General features: G+C 33.9%; 1 protein-coding gene across 1 annotated transcript in view; it reads left to right on the top strand.

The window, feature by feature from the left end:
• The window catches only part of Haus6 (HAUS augmin like complex subunit 6), a 41,314-nt gene that overhangs the window by 10,026 nt on the left and 13,481 nt on the right, over positions 1-17,807 (top strand). Inside the window, exons 5-12 of the mRNA XM_005335895.5 lie at positions 539-686; positions 2,049-2,114; positions 3,307-3,355; positions 6,144-6,314; positions 8,301-8,494; positions 9,430-9,556; positions 10,128-10,230; positions 14,298-14,379. Of these exons, the coding sequence (XP_005335952.2) occupies positions 539-686; positions 2,049-2,114; positions 3,307-3,355; positions 6,144-6,314; positions 8,301-8,494; positions 9,430-9,556; positions 10,128-10,230; positions 14,298-14,379 (940 nt within the window). The remainder of the gene's footprint in view (positions 1-538; positions 687-2,048; positions 2,115-3,306; positions 3,356-6,143; positions 6,315-8,300; positions 8,495-9,429; positions 9,557-10,127; positions 10,231-14,297; positions 14,380-17,807) is intronic.

Raw genomic sequence — 17,807 nt, 5'->3', positions numbered from 1 at the left:
GGGATTAAACTCTGGGCCTTGAGTATGTTAGGTAAATACTCTGCTCTGACCTACATCCCTAGCCTCACCTTATCTCTTTTAGTTAACTTTCCTTCCTTTGCTGTTAAAAGATCTTGTTAAAAAGCCTAATAGCTCATATATATAACAATGTGTTTGTGCAGAGAATCTCTGCCAGATAATTATATTTAAAAAACTTTGCTTTTGATAACCTTTTTAGTTAACTAGTTTTAAAAAAGGTTGTCTTGGTTTCATTAACATTTAGTTTTATCTTTTAATGTATTATGTGTGTGGTGTAATAGCTTTTAAGGAATTGTTAGTTACATGATGTTTATTTCTTAAAATTAAATTTTTATTTTTTTGAGAAGGGGTTTTGCTGTGTTGCCCAGCTGGCCTTGAACTCCTGGGCTTATGTGATCCTTCTTCCTCAACCTTCTGAATGCTGGGTCTACAAGTGTGCACCACTGCACCTGGTAAAAATTGAACACTTTTTATATTTATTAGCTTATAAGTCTGTTTTCTGATATTGTCTTCCATGTAGATTCTTCTCTACATTTTACAGAAACATTTAATGTAAAGCCACAAGATATGTACAAGTGCATGGCCAGATGGCATGTTTCACGTAACAGATTTTTACAAATTTTGCAAAGAGAAGATTATGTTACCCAACAATATCAGGAAAATGCACAGTAAGTAGTATTTTGATAGAAAATATTTCCTTTCTTTGTGAACACACGTCATCAAATGTGACTTCAGTAGAAATATGAAATATGTCTACTTCAAAACCCTGGCTATTATCTTTGCATTTACTATTTGTTTTGTAGTCTAGGGATTCATCTTAGGGCCTCACACATAGAAGGCAAGAGCTCTACCACTGAGCTATATTGAACTACACTCCCAGCCCTTTGTTTACATTTTGAAATCAGATAACTTGTGAATAAAGTATTTTTAAGCTCTAGGCATATTGTAAATGAAAGTTTAGAGAAAAGGATAAAGTCACTTTCGTTAAAAAAATTCAATTTCTTATGTGCTTTTTCTTTTTTTATGAAATATATTTTTATGCTGAAATTGTGGTCATCTTATTTTGTATTCTTTTTGGACTTGATATTTCATTCTATAAATTTTTACATTATTACTTTTTTTTGTACCAGGGATTGAACCCAGGGGCACTTAATCACAGAGCTACCTCCCCAGCCCATTTTAAAATATTTTAGAGACAGAGCCTCACTAATCTGGTAAGGCTGGCTTTGAAGTGCCTCAGTCTCCAAGACACTGGGATTATAGATGGGCGCCACCAAGCGCAAATAATGTATTACTTTTAATGTGTATTTATTAGTTTGTTGAGGAGATATTTTATTAAGTAACTGCTTCATTAAGTAGATATTCCATATTTAACTTTTTTTTAATACTGTATTTTTTTTTAAGAGAGAGAGAGAGAATTTTTTAAAATTTATTTTTTAGTTCTCAGCGGACACAACATCTTTGTTTGTATGTGGTGCTGAAGATCGAACCAGGGCCACATGCATGCTGGGCGAGCATGCTACCACTTGAGCCACATCCTCAGCCCCCATATTTAACTTTTTTTCTTTCTTTTTTTTTTGCATTGCTAGGAATTAAACGTAGGGCCTTGTGCATGTGAGGCAGGCATTCCACCACTGAGCTATATCCTCAGCTCCCTTAAAATAATTTTTCAAATGATTGTTACTAATAATGCTACAGAATCCTTTGAAATTATCTTAAAATGGAAATGTTGCCTGACTATATTTTATAATATTTGTTTACCCTCTAGATATATGAGATAAGGATAAGAGAGCAGAGTAATCTTATTGACCCCCACCATTCTACTCAATGAATTCAGAATATTAGCCTACAAATTGTTGTTCATCTCAGTAGTACCTTATATGTTATATCCTCATGTAACTACTGAGTCCAGAGTCTTAGTTGACTATTGGGTGTCCCTAGAAGCAAGGATATAAAAAGGGAATATATTTAAATGGGTTATGATGGCTAATTTTAATAGAATTATAGTTGACATTTTATATGTTTTCCAGATTATCAGTTAAGCAAGTACGAAATTTGAGATCAGAATGTATAGAACTGCAAAACCAAATGAAAAAGTAAGTGACTTTTAGAGCTGGAATTGGCTTATATGTATTTTATAGCAGTTGCATTTTATTTGTTTGAAGAAATAGATTCTCAGAATCATTAATTAAAATAATATGTCAGTAGCTAGATGATGATAGGACTAAAGCATAATTCTGATTTCTAATCCAGTCTTAAAAATTATTGTTGCTTTGAGTTTGAATTTTATTTTTATTATTATTTTTTAATTGAAATGACTATTAGTAGGTGGGTTTGTGGACCAATTTGGATATTAAATCACTGTGTAATTTTCTTTTTTTTTTTTTCTTTTTTTTTTTTTTTTTAACTCTTAATTTTTTTATTGTTGGTCTTTCAAAACATTACATCTTTCTTAATATATCATGTTTCACAATTTGATTCAGAATGGTTATGAACTTCCATTATTACCCCGTATACAGATTGCTGAATCACATCGTTTACATCAGTTACATTTCCATTGATTTACACATTGCCATTCTAGTGTCTGATGAATTCTGCTCTCTAACCTATCATCTACTATCCCCCCACCCCTCCCCTCCCCTCCCCTCTTCTCTCTCGACCACCTCTACTGTAAAACATTTATTCCACTTGTGTACTTCTTCCTTACCCCTTACTTCCTCTTGTATGTAATTTTATAAAACCCTGAGGATCACCTTCCCTTTCCCTGCAGATTCCCTTCTCTCTCCATTTCCCTCCCCCATCTCATCCCTATTTAATGTTAATCTTCTTCTCCTGCTCTTCGTCCCTACTCTGTCCTTAGTTACTCCCCTTATATCAAAGAAGTCATTAGGCATTTATTTTTTAAGGATTGGCTAGCTTCACTTAGCATAATCTGCTCTAATGCCATCCATTTCCCTCCAAATTCTATGATTTTGTCGTTTCTTAATGCAGAGTAATACTCCATTGTGTATAAATGCCACATTTTTTTTATCCATTCATCTATTGAAGGGCATCTAGGTTGGTTCCACAATCTTGCTATCGTGAATTGTGCTGCTATGAACATCGATGCAGCAGTGTCCCTGTAGCATGCTCTTTTTAAGTCTTTAGGGAATAGACCGAGAAGGGGAATAGCTGGGTCAAATGGTGGTTCCATTCCCAACTTTCCAAGAAATCTCCATACTGCTTTCCAAATTGGCTGCACACTGTGTAATTTTCTAATGACTAATTAGATTATTTAATTTTTGCTAGAATGGAACCCTGTGAAGATGAAAGTAACATACAAGAGAAAATTCAAAAGGTGAGACAACTTTGAAGGGACATATTGAGTCTTTTTGACTTTTGTGATATGTGATAATTGCTTAATTGGACTATTTTTTAATATATACCTACACACACATATATTTATTTATTTAAAGAGATAGGGTTTCACTTTGTTGTCCAGGCTGGCCCTGAATTCCTGGGAGTCAGTGATCCTCTTGCCTCAGTCTTCAGAGTATCTGGAATGATAGGCATGTGCCACCATACCTGGCAACTGTATTCTATTTTCTTTTTGCAGTTTCTTTTTGTAGTAATACTACATTTTTTTTCTTTTTGCTCTTTTTAGATGATTTATAAGACAATATCAATAAGATGCTAGTAAAACCTTGAATATAATAAAGTGGTTTATAATTTATATGATTAAGTACACATGCAAAAATTATTTTAAATGATGATTTTAAAATATTTATTCCAGCAAGAAAAATTCTGCTTGATTATAACTTAATTCCTGGTATTAATTTAGCTAAATAAAATAAATTAGCTGAAGGGAGATGGTAAGTTTAGGAAATATGAGAAGTCAAATTTAGGATTATGTGGCAATAGAGAGGAATCTGGAAAATGTAAAGTATCTAAGGCAACCAGAGGTTGGCTTTGATATTGGCTCAAAATGTTTTCTTTTTGTTTATATGGAATCTCTTTCAAGCTCTTTATTGTGATTCTGTGATTTTCAAGCTGCTTTGGGTATTAATTTGGCATCTTATGTACCTTTTCACTAGAAAAGGTGAGTGCCCTCTTCAGGAAATAGTTAATCATTCAGAGAGTGTTTCTTTATTTTTTTGGTACTGAGGTTCTTTACCCCTGAGCCACAAGCATTTTTATTTTTTATTTTGAGTCAGGGTCTCACTAAGTTGTGTAGGGTCTCACTAAATTGTTGTGGTTATCCTTGAACTTGTGATCCTTCTGCCCCAGCCTCCCGAGTTGCTGGGATTACAGGTGTATGCCATTGTGTGGGACAGTGAGTATTTATTGATTGCCTTCTATGTGCCAGGCATCTTCTAGATATTTGGACTACAATAATGAAGAAACAGCCAAAGTTACTTTCGTTATGGATCTTTCAATTTTGTAAATAGGAACATTCTTAATATTGAATGCAATATCACTGATGATAAATTTTAATAGGTTGGTATGAAACCTATTAATATTTTACATCATTCTGTCCTGAATGTGGTTATTATTCATTTCACCTAGTCCGTCAGCTTTGAGTCATTAATAGACAAAATTCTAGACTTGTAAAAATTGAGAACTGGATACTGGATGATTATGAATTAGGAGGGAATCCCATCCTATAAGACCAACCGGCCACCAACCAAGTCTATGTTTGGGGACAACTTTACCTTGTTATGCAGCACTTTAATTAGAGATATACTTCAACAGATTTTTCCAAGTAAGAAGAATACGGTAAAACATGGCTACACCCATGTTAGTCTTCTCATGATTCAGATAAGATAATGAATAACATAAAAATACAAAAAATGTGCAAATCATAATATATAGCCTGTCAAATCTTCAATCTAGAAGAACCTTTGTTTCCAGTTTTAACTATTACAAATAAAAGTTCTAGAATGTTTTTGTTAATGTTCTTATTTTAATTGATATAAATAATGATAGTGCTTTTTTAGGGGTACAATTCGATATGTTGATCTTTATGTAAATTATAGAAAGATTTAGTCAAGTGAGTAACATTGATTACCTTACCAATTTATCATTTTTTTTTGTCATGGGAATGTTAAAATTTATTAGCAGTTTTGAAATATGTATTGTTAATAACTGGTCACCATACAGTGCAATAAGCCATTAAAACTTTTTTCTCTAATCTATCTGAAACTTTGATAAATCTACTGTGGAAATTCTTGTATATGTATTTCTTTTTTAAATTGTTTTTTCTTTTTTTTGGTTGGTGGATCTTTATTATTTATATGCAGTGCTGAGGATTGAACTCAGTGCCTCAACATGCTAGGCAAGCACTCTACCACTGAGTTAAAACCCCAGCCCTTTCACAAGCATTTCAGAGAACACAGGTTAATATAGGCCTGAGAGTTTTTACTTTTAGAAAAGCATAATTATATTTTAACTTTTCTGAAATCTGAATGACTTAAGATAAATGTTTAGTAGTATTTCTTTTCTCTTGAAAATAAGATTTTTAGAATACAGGAAATACTAATTGTATCTTAGTATAAAGATTTTTTTTGAAAATTATAATTGAGCTAGATTCTTCTGAGAAATTCTTTCATTTCAAGCCCCTTTAAAAGTATGTTTTTAAACTATTAGAATTAGTAGTTTAATTTTCTCACTGGAATTCATCCCAGGAAATTTACTTATTAACTAGCAGTGAGCAAATATTTATGCTTACATTTCTTTAATATATGTATAATTATTATTATTATTTTTTTTGGTACCAGAGATTGAACAATGAGGGACACTTCCCCACTGAGCCACATCCCTAGCCAAATTTTGTGTTTTAATTAGGGACAGGATCTCACTGAGTTGCTTAGCGCCTTGCAGTTGCTGAGGCTGGCTTTGAACTTGTGATCCTTCTGTTTCAACCTCCCAGCCACTGGGATTACAGACATGTGCCACTGTGCCTGGCCACTTTTCTACTTTGAGACAGAGTCTCGCTAAGCTGCTTAGGGCCTTGCTAAATTGTTGAGGCTGGCTTTGACTTGGGATCCTCCTGCTTCAGCCTCCTGAGCCACTGGGATTATAGGTGTGCACTACTGTATGTATAAACTATGTGTAGACTTTGATATTTCATTTGTTTCTTTTTAAAGGTTCGGTCTTTGTGGACTTCAGTCAATGAAACACTCACGTTTTTGGAAAAAGAGAGAGAGGTTGTTAGTTCAGTCCTTAGTCTTGTTAACCAGTATGCTTTAGATGGAACTAATGTCATTATTAATATTCCAAGGCTCTTACTTGACAAAATAGAGAAACAAGTGTGTCAGGTAAGCATTAATATTTTCTAAAAAGCTTTTGGAAAAGCTCCATGCAGTGATTTTATATGTTAAGTTTGATTTTTCTAGAAATATTTTTCTACAGTTTTTAAATTTTAATTTTGGAAATAGATGTAGTAAAATCTTCATAAAGAGGGTACTTTTAAAGGGATATATATTTATTACTGTCAACTTTTATTATTTGTCTATACCTTATACATCACATGGTGTAGAGAGGACAGGATTATTTAGTAGGTAGATAGTACTGTACTAGTTCTTAATAAATTCCCAAAGAGAAAAATTATCTCATAAAAAGTCTTCATACTGTTTTCTTTTTTTATCTTTTATCTGTCAAGCATTCCATTTTATTTATTTTTTCCTCCTCTCATGGTACTGGGGATTGTTCTCGGGGGTCTCCTACCTCTGAGCTACATTTTTAGCCCTTTTTGTTTTTTATTTTGGTAAAATAAGGTTTTATTTAATAATAAGAGTTTCTCTAAGTTGCAGAAGCTGGCCTGAACTTGTGATCTTCTTACCTCAGCCTTCCATGTAGTATACTGCTGCACCCAGCTAAGATTTCTCTTCTTTTAGTGTTGTGATATCAGTGTCTGTTTTTTTTCTTTTTTCTTTTTTTTAGACTGCTGATCTTAGTGGTTTTTTTTTTTTTTTTTTTTATGGTTCATTTTTCTCTGTCTAGCTCGCTTGCTTGTTATTTATTTATTTATTCATTCATTCTGGAGACTGAACTCAAGGGCTTTTTACCACTGAGCTACATTCCCAATCTTTTTTGTTTTGGGACAGTTTCTCTAAGTTGCTGAGGGCCTTGCTTGAATTGAGGTTGACCTCAAAGTTGTGATCTTTTTGCCTCAGCCTCCTGAATTGCTGAGAATACAGGTGTGCCCATCTCTACTAGCTTTAAATGAAAAGGTTTTCCATGGTTCCTTTGATGCCTGTTTTTCTTTTCCCCTCATTATAGATCTACTTGTATTTTCTTAACAATTCCATGGTTTTCCATACAATAATATTACCAAGTTGATATTTCTAGTTTCTACCCTTCAACTAAATTCCATCTGGATAGTTTATTTTCTTATAGTAATCATGACTTATTTAGTATCTACTATATACATGGTATTGCTTGTAACACAGGGATTACAAAGATTAAATATGGTTGTGACTCTGAAAAGCTTTAATAGGTAGCATGATGACTCTGGAAAAACTTTAATAGGTAGCATGATAGGCCCATCAAATTCAAAGTACATAAAAACCAAGATGCATAAACTTAGATTTCTGTAGAGAATACAGGCAATAGATATGGAGTACATTAATTATTTATAACAATAGGGAGAAGATAGGAATCGATGAGGTCTTGGAGCAAATTACTGTAATATTCGTGGCGAAATTTATGATTTAAAAAATACTGGTAACTAGGGACTGGGGTATAGTTCAGTGATAGACTACTTCATAGTATGCAAGAGACCCTGGGTTCTTGCCCAGGGTCTAGCTTTGCAGGCATATACTCTAGCTGTGCAGGCCAAATGGACATGACCAAATTTTGGAAGCAGCTTTTAGGAGTCATCAGTTTGTAACTCTTTTTTTAAAAAAAATTTTGTTTTAGTACTGGGGATTGAACTCAGGGCTTTGCACATGTTAGGCAAGTGCAAAGCTACACCCCCAGCCCAGATTTTAACTTTTGATTAAAAAATGAACTCCTGATCTCTTTGCCAAACTGCTCTTTCTTCTCAATTTTGATTTTTTCTTTCCATCTGTTTGATTTCTTTTACTCTGGTTTTCAATCTTTGCAACATATAAAAATGTAGCATGATAGTATATTAGTTAGTTTGAAATTTTTTATATAGTTTTGTGTTTGGATGGTGTTTAATCTTTTTTGCTCATTTAGGGTGAGCTTTTTATGTAACAGTAAAAAGATATATTTATGTAACAATTTATTATCTGAGGAACCTATAGTTTTTTACTTTTTTCCCCCCTTTGATTCTTTAGATGCATATGGGAAGTATTTATGAGGCTGGAAAATTGAATCTCTTAACAGTAATTCAGTTGTTAAATGAAGTCCTGAAAATAATGAAATATGAACGTTGTCAAGCTGACCAAGCAAGATTGACAATAGACCTTCACTACCTTGAAAAAGAGACCAAATTGCAGAGGGAAAGATTATCAGATCTGAAGCATATGAGGTACACTAGAAAGATCTTTTTTTTTATTTTAGTACGAGAGGAATAGACTGGCTTTCTCAGCAAAATTCTTGTATAGATAATGCCTGTTCAGCTTTGTCAAACAAGTGTAAAATTTTTAATGTAACTTTGTAATCAACTCAGACACATGAAGTAGAAAATTAATGTAGTTTTTTCTTCTTTATATGGAATACATTATTTTTTCACTGAGTGATAATTTATGAAATAATTTAACTTTTCTCTTTTTGTGTGTGTGTGCGTATGTATATGTCATATAATAATAAAACTGAACTTCAGAAATACTGGAGATTTAACCCCAAGGCGCTTTACCACTGAGTTATATCCCCAGCCCTTTTTATTTTTTATTTTGAGATAGTGAGACCTTAGTCTCACTAAGTTGCTTAGGCCTCAGTAATTGTTAAGGATGGCCTCTAACTTGCCATCCTCTTGCCCTAAGCCTTTGAAGCTGCTGGGATTATAGGCAAGTACCACTGCGCCTGGCCAGAAAAAAAATTTTTTTTTTAGTTTATTTTTATGTGGTACTGAGGATCAAACCCAGTGCCTCAGTGTGCTAGGCAAGCTCTCTACCACTGAGCTACAACCACAGCCTGAAAATTTTTTATATTTGAAAAGAAAGACTGGTAGTTATAGACTGCATTTAGGAACAGAGTGTGGGCGTAGAATTCCCCCTGAAGTTTTGAGCTAAGAAGAAAAATTGTATTTTTAAGGTAAATGGAGTAGATGTTTTATTGCTGTCTGGTTTTAAAAGGAGAAAGGGTATTTTAAATTCTGAATATTTACTTGAGAGCTTATTGGATTGATTATGTGTTATATTGGTTAAACTTTCTCCTTACCTACTACTGTTGCTATTTTCTTAAATTTCACTCCATATTTTTTTGTATATTCATGTTTGAATAGTTTTTTTTATGCTATCATAGGTGTAAAATAAAAGAAGATCTCACAACTATAAGACATTCTATTATTAGAAAGCAAGGAGAGTGGTGTAAAAAATGGGAAGAGTTTCTTGGTTTGTCTCCTTTCAATCTAATTAAAGATTGGACTCCAGTAAGTTACATTGATTTGCCCTTTGGAGAGTATTTTAGTTTTGGTAACTTTTTGATTTACCATGTTACAAATGTCCTTGAAACACTATGTGTGTTATCATCTCTGACACTGAGTCTAAAGTTCAAGTTTTGATTTCTGTAATTTTTTAAATATGTGATAGACTTTTCATTAAGCTAATGTTGTCGTTTATAGTTAATTTTTTTTAAATTCAGAGGGTTGTATTAAAAAGAAAATGAGGGTGGGTCGGGTGGTATATGCCTGTAATCCCAGATACTTGGGAGGCTGAGGCAAGAGGATTGCAAGTTCAAGGCCAGCCTCGGTTACCAACTGTCTCAGAAAACTAACACCAAAACAACCCCAGAAAAACTGCATGTGAGATACTATGATATCTGAGACATAGTTGGAGGACAAAGTGATACCCTTGTTTGTAATATTGTACCCTTTGGTTTAAAAACAGTATGGGATATATACTTTGTAATTCTATTTTTGCTTGGAAAAGAATCATTTGTATATTATTGTTATTGTAGTAATTAGCATGTTTACTTCAAAATTGTGAATTCTGTATTTAAAGGCTGTGGATCTTTTACCACCTATGTCTCCGCTTTCGTTTGATCCTGTGTCAGAAGAAGTATATGCAAGGAGTATTCTTTTTCAATATCCTGCTTCACTACCAGGTTGTTATTTATCTTTTTCTCTTTTAATCCTCATTTCTGTCATTATTCTCATTATTATAATGTTTCTTTATATTTATTGCTTTTGTCCTCCAATTGTTTTTTTTTTTTTTTAAAGAGAGAGTGAGAGAGGAGAGACAGAGAGAGAGAGAGAGAGAGAGAGAGAGAATTTTTAGTATTTATTTTTTAGTTCTCAGCGGACACAACATCTTTGTTGGTTGGTATGTGGTGCTGAGGATCGAACTCGGGCCGCACACATACCAGGCGAGCGCACTACCGTTTGAGCCACATCCCCAGCCCCTCCAATTGTTTTTTATTGTGGTGAAATGAACATAACATAAAATTTACCGTTTCATTCATTGCAAAGTGTACAACATGATGACATTTAGTCAATTTATAATTGCGTAATCATCATCACTCTCTAGTTCCAGAACATTTTCATTGTCTTAAAAGGAAATCTCTTACCCATTAAGAAGTCGATCCCCATTTTCTCCTCTTCCACTCTATGGCAATAATATATATGGCAATAATTACTATACTTCCAGTTGCTATAGATTTTCCTATTTTGAATATTTCATACAAATAAAAATCATACAATATGAGTTTTTTTTTTTTTTTTTTTTTTAAGTTGTAGATGGGCACAATACCTTTATTTTTTGCTCAGGTAGCTTATTTATTTTTTTTTCCTTTTTTGTGGTGCTGGGGATTGAACCCAGGGCCTTATGCATGTGAGGCTTGTTCATGTAGTTTTTTATGTGGTGCTGGGGATCAAACCCAGTGCCTCTTGGCGTGCTAGGCAAGTGCTCTACTACTGAGCCACAACCCCAGCCCAAGGTTTTTTTTTATCTATTGGTTACACAGTTTTTCACTTTACATACAATGTTTACAAGGTTCATCCATTTTGATGAATGTGGGTATTAGTCCTTATTTTCTTTTTCCTTTTTTTTTTGAGACAGGGCCTTGCTGTGTTGCCCAGACTGTCTTTGGATTCCTGGGTTCAGGTGATCCTCCCTGAGCCTCCCATGTAGCTGGTACAATATGCATGTTCCACTGTGCCTAGCCTTAAAAATTCCTTTTGTAGTTCACTAGTTATCTTTTAGATATATATTTGATCTGCTTTTTTTTTTTTTTTTTGGTACCAGGAAATGGAACTCAGAGGCACGAGTCACATCCCCAACCTTTTTTCTTTTTATGTTGAGACACCGTCTTGCTGAGTTGCTGAGGCTGGCTTTAAATTCACATCCCTCCTGCCTCAGCTTCCTGAGTTGCTCTGCTGTGCTCGGCTCGATCTGCCTTTTGACCTATTTTTAGTATTTAATCTTCATGAATACTTAATTTCTAGATGCCTTATTCTTCTTTTTCAAAATTTGGTTTTTTAATGGTCTTCTTTCATTATGGCTTCTTTTGTTTCTTTTTTTGCTAATTATTTTATTTTTTTGTTACTGGAGCTTGAACCCAGAGCTGCTTTACTTTACTACTGAGCTATATCCCCAGTTCTTTTTATTTTTTATTTTGAGATAGTTTGACTAAGTTGTTTAGACTCTCACTAAGTTTCTGAGGTTGGCCTCAAACTTGAGATACTTCTGTCTAAGTCTCCTGAGTTTTGGGATTACAGTTGAGTACCCTACATCTGGCTACTAACCATTGTAAATATACTGATTTTGTCTTTTTAATTTTTCTGTCTTCTGTCTTGCTTATTTCTGCTTCTATATGTTCTGCTTGCCAGTGCTCATGGTTTTTTGCTTCGTATGAGAATAGGTGATCATGATTTCAACTTTACTAAGTCTCTTTACCTCTAAAGGATTCTTGGGAGCTCTGGGTTATAAAATAGCCTCTATAGGTTATTATATAGGTATAGGTTTTTCTTTTGAATTAGACCAGTTAATGTCTTTGGGATTCGTATAACAAGTAACCATTATAATTTTGGATTTTATACCTCCTTTTGAGTAGTAAAGGTTTTGAATTTCTTTCATTCCCCCCCCCCCCAACTCAGGTATAACAAGAATCTTTCTACTTCTTCAGTCCAGGTGGCAGAATTTTTGTAATCCCTTTTGAGGGTTAGAGAGCAGCCCTTTCAGTATCCTGGCTTTATGTCAATCTCTCATTTCAGATCCTAGCTTGAGTAGCTTCAGAATTTAGCCAGATAGGCATAATATTAGTGCTAGGAATTGAACCCAGGACCTCATGCATGTTAGGCAAGAACTTTACCACTGGGCTACACCCTCATCACATCATTTCTTACTTGAAATTATATTCAGCCTAGTTATGCTATCTCCAATATTCAATTTTGGAGTGTCCAGCCCCTAGAGCCTGCCAGCTTTTATCAAATGCCCTTTCTTAGTTTGAGCTTGCCATTCTGATCAGACTTTCTGTCTTATACTGATATTTATTTGTTCTTTTAGTTCCTTTATTTTTCTTAATTGAATTCAGCAGTTCTATGGTAGGGTACAATTAGTGTCTGTTTCTGTTTGGTTTGCCCTGATATGAGTTCAGTTTTATTTTTTTATCTTTCAAATGTCTTATCCTCACATTTTCTATTTTCACATCTAGTTCTCATTTCGTTTTTTTTTTAAAATATTAGTGCTAGGAATTGAACCCAGGACCTCATGCATGTTAGGCAAGAACTTTACCACTGGGCTACACCCTCATCACATCATTTCTTACTTGAAATTATATTCAGCCTAGTTATGCTATCTCCAATATTCAATTTGTTCCATATTCACAATGGCTGTCAGTGGTCTTACTTTAACAGAAATATGGTCCCTTTCATTTTCTGATATAAAACACATTAATAGCTTCTTATTATTAGGGGGAAGAATTCGAAATGCTTACCAGTTTTTGTGTTTGAAGCTTTCTTACATGCCAGAATAAATGTTTCAACTCTGTCTCCCTACAATAGATAGTGTTTATAGTGGTGTGTAATAATTTTTATTCATGATTTTTCTACCAGTTTTGTAGTAGAGTTGTATTTGTGCTTATTTTTGGGATGTTTATAAGCATTAGCTTATAAACATATATATATAGCTTATAAACATATATAGCTAATTACAATTAGTAGATGCCTGAAGGTGAAAATGTTATAAGAAATGGCATATTTATAATGATGGATTAAGAGGAAAACTTTACATAGTATTTACATCGGCTTCTGATACAGTGACATTTGGGACACATGTCAAATAGGGAAGGCTTTTGGAAACTAGCATGTTGAAAGAGGAGTAGTCCCTGCAATATCAAATCCTATGTAGCATAACCCTGGCTTTCTTCACTAGTCTCACTTTCCTTTATGCCTCCGTGGTATATATCCCCTAACCCAGTGCTATAGGGTATAATCCCCATGTTGCAGTACCATATTTTCTCAATACCTTCATTCCTTCTTCCCTCTCCCCAGTTTGGGCCAGGTGTTTCTCCTGACTTCTTGCTTTTTGTACATACTTCTGTAAAATAATACTTAGCAATATCACACTTCAATACTTGACTGACTCACTAGAAGCATGGTCTCTCCTTTCTTTTTTCCATTGTTAGTACAGTAGTGGCACATAGTTATTCAATGATAAGATGAGTAAATATTTAGATTGATTGCTGCATAAAAACTGTGCCAAGTATGCTAAACACTAGCTTTTTGGCCTTGCTGGCTTATGTGTTATTACATGATTTGTGTACTTAAATAGGAAATATGGTTATATAACACAGGAAAATTTATGGACTGTCAGCTTTTGGAAATTTTGTTTTAGTATGAGTTTCCAGTTCAGTTGTCTGTCTGTTTTTTGCATGACTGTGTATCAAGGTCATGGCCTTGCACATGTAGCAGTCTTTTTATAAAAGTTTACTATTTAGATATGCTCTGTTACTTTTGTGCCTATCACTTTACCTTAAGAATTGGATAATTCTTTTCTTATTAAGTGTTTGTTATCTTCTGATTTCTTTTGTTCTGTGGCTAAGAGACTACTTATCTAACAGGTGTGAAGACTGGGGTTTAATCCCCAGCACTGTACAAAAAAATAAAAAGGTTTTAGAATTTCAAGAAATACTTGAACATGTATGAACATAAGTAATTATTTTTTCTATTTTAGATATACCTAAGCAACATAATGAAGAAAAGGATTGCAAAGCAGACATTGATACCTTGATAGCTGTGTGTGATCTAGCCAATAGGTAAAACAAATTTGATATTTATATTGACTTTCTATATTTTTTTTTTAAATAGATCTGTTCTTTTTAGATCTACATGACAGTAGAGTATGTTTTGACATATGTACATGGAGTAAACCCATTCTTGTGGTTGTACATGATGTGGAGTTACACGGTCAAATACGCATATCCAAACATAGGAAAATTATATCCAATTCATTCTACTGTCTTTCTTATTCCTGTCTCCTCTTTTCCCTTCATGATCCTTTGTCTAATCCACTGAATTTATATTCTTCCTTCCCCACACCTTTTTGTGTGTTAGCATCTGAATATCAGAGAGAACATTTGGCCTTTTTTGGGGGGGAGGGATTGGCTTATTTCACTTAGCATGATAATCTCCAGGCCATCCATTTTCCCATGAAAGACATAAAGTCATTCTTTTTCATGGCTGAGTAGTATTTCATTGTACACATATATGCACCATAATCTTTATCCATTCATCTGTTGAAGGGCACCTACGTTGGTTCCATAACTTAGCTATTGTGAACTGAGCTGCTATAAACATTGATGTGACTTCGTCACTGTTGTATGATGATTTTCAGTCCTTGAGGTATAAATGGAGGAGTGGGATAACTGGATCAAATAGTGGTTACATTCCAAGTTTTCTGAGGAATCTCCATACTGCTTTCCAGAAAGGAAGACAGAGAGAGACCAATTTGCAGTCCCACCAGCAAAGTATGACTGTACCTTTTCCCCCCGCATCTTTTCCAACACTTATTATTGCTTGTATTCTTGATAATTGCCATTCTGCCTGGAGTAAGTTGAAATCTCAGTGTAGTTTTTAATTTGTATTTCTCTAATTGGTAGAGATGTTGAACATTTTTTATATTTCTTGATGGATTTTATTTCCTCTTTTGTGAAGTGCCTATTCTGTGAAATGCCTTTGCCCATTTATTGATTGGGTTATTTGATTTTTTTGGTATTAAGTTTTTTGAGTTCTTTATATATCTTGGAGATTAATGCTCTATCTTAAGTGCAGGTGGCAAAGATTTTCTATAGTAATTTTAGTCCCATCTTAAGCTAATTTCGAAACTTTTCTATTAAGTTTCCAAACTTTACTATATAATTGCCCTATCTTAACCAGGCAGTATTTATACTTTCTATAGTAGACCCACATTTTCAGAAAAGATTTAGCATTTATGATGCATGGGCATTTTTCTCCATCTGTACTTTAAATATTGTGTTTCATGGGGATAATCTAATATTGAGGAAAAAAATGTATATGGAAATTATCTAATGTAAGTTATGGAAATTTTGCCATTTTTTGCACTTGTGAACTTTTTTGAAAACATTCTGTAAAAATTTACTAGAAGTCAAGAATTTGGGAATCTTTGAGATCATCTAGTTTGGTAGATTTCAGACTATATTCTGCTATGACTGAATTTAATTCAGGCTTTGGTTGGCTCAACTGTTTCCCATTTCAGCTTGTTCAGTTATCTATATTGTGTACTGAGGCTTTTGACAAACCACTTGCTAAAAATTTTTCCATGGTTTCAGAAAATATTGGGAGACTCTGATTTACTCTCACTCCCAAATTTAACATGAATATCCTAAACTTACTTTGTTAGTTTCCTTCAGGAGTAGTCCTATTTTCTTTATTGCCCATTTTCTCTGTTATCTCATTTTGGCTCTTAAAACTGATGCCAGGTCATTCATATATATATATATATATATATATATATATATATATATATATATATATATAAATCCCTAAGTGTATGTAATTTACTAGTGGAATATATTGGTCTTTATTGAGATTATTAAGCATTGTAAAGGAGCAATAGAATTAAGACATACTGAATAGATTATTTATTATTATTTTTATTGCCATTTGGTTTTTTTTTTTTTTTGGGGGGGGTATTGGGGATTGAATCCAGGGGTGCTTAACCACTGAGCCACCTCTCTAGCCCTTTTTATGATTTGAGACAAGGTCTTGCTAAGTTGCTTAGGTCTTGCTAAGCTTTAGAGGCTGGCCTCAAACCTGTGATCCTCCTGCTTCAGCCTCCTGATTCACTGGGATTAATGGCGTGCATGCCACCACACCTGGACATTTGACTTTAATGGGTGTCTTTCAGTTCACCTTCTCCAAGTAGATGAGGGACAGATATGAAAATAAAATTATTAGGAAAGTTAAATCAGAAAGCTCTATAAGTTGTGCGCAGTGGCACATATCTGTAATTCTGGTGACTGCAGGCCAGCTTGGGAAGTTAGTGAGACCTTGTCTCAAAATAACATTAAAAAGGGCTGGAGATGGTGCTCGGGAGTAGAGTATCTCTGGGTTCAATTTCTAATATTGTGGGGGAAAAATAATTCTAAATTTCACATGAAGTAGTTTTCATTATATATATTTTTAGAAAGTTGAAATACTGTAACTAGAGTCAAAACTTTTGTGTGAAATTGAGCCATTTGCAGTTGCCTCTGTAATAACTTTCTTGTTCATAGGAGGTCAGTGTTGTGGAAAATTTATGTCTTTTTTTTTTTTTTTTTTTTTTTTTGTGGTGCTGGGGATTGAACCCAGGGCCTTGTGCATGCAATGCAAGCACTCTACCAACTGAGCTATATTTCCAGCCCTATCTCTTTTTTTCTTAAGTTTGGATTTGTTGTTGATTCTCTGAATACTTAAGGAAAAATAATAAAATCTCTGAAGATCTAGTGTTGACAGTAGAGTATTAGCTTGCCCAATTTATCCTCATGTCACAATTTTTTTATAGCATGCCAGGAGGGTATATTTGATACTTACCAATCTTAGTTATTTTCTTGGTTTGTCTTCCTTTGAGAGGGCAAATTAAGTATTTCATTAAAGTCTTTTGTTGAACTATAGATTGATGGAGGTACTAGATTAATACATAAATTGAGTTTTTTTCATGAATGTTATTGAACCTTGATTCCTTTTTTTGGAAAATTGTATAGTAATATATACTATCAATTATATATAGGAGATAGACATTCAGCCCTTAAAAGGTAGTTCGAATATAGTCTCTTAATATAGGAAAAAGGAGACATATTAAGTATTCTTTGATGTTCACATTTGTCCTCTTTTAATCTCCTAGATCTTTAAATTACTTTAATACTTTTAAAAATTATAGGTTTAGGATATTGAAGGGTGTTTAGGTAAACGATTCCTCCCTCCCTCCCTCCCTCTCTCTCTTTCTTCCTTTCTTCAGTTATTGTTACTGGTGATTGAACTCAGACTGTGGTTCTGAGCTATATCCCTAAGCCCTTTTTATTTTGAGACAGGGTCTTGCTGAGTTGCTCAGGGCCTCTCTTAGTTGCTGAGGCTAGCTTTTTACTCGCAATTCTCCTACCTCAGCTACCCAAGTCCCTGGCATTACAGGCATATGCTACCACACTCTGCTAGGGAAGGCTTTTCATGGTGAGGAGTAAAATGCTTA

Source organism: Ictidomys tridecemlineatus, chromosome 4, assembly GCF_052094955.1.
Source record: "Ictidomys tridecemlineatus isolate mIctTri1 chromosome 4, mIctTri1.hap1, whole genome shotgun sequence".
NCBI classification, from domain to species: Eukaryota; Metazoa; Chordata; class Mammalia; order Rodentia; family Sciuridae; genus Ictidomys; species Ictidomys tridecemlineatus.
Note: the sequence above shows the minus strand (reverse complement) of the source record. Positions and strands in the feature narration are given on the sequence as shown.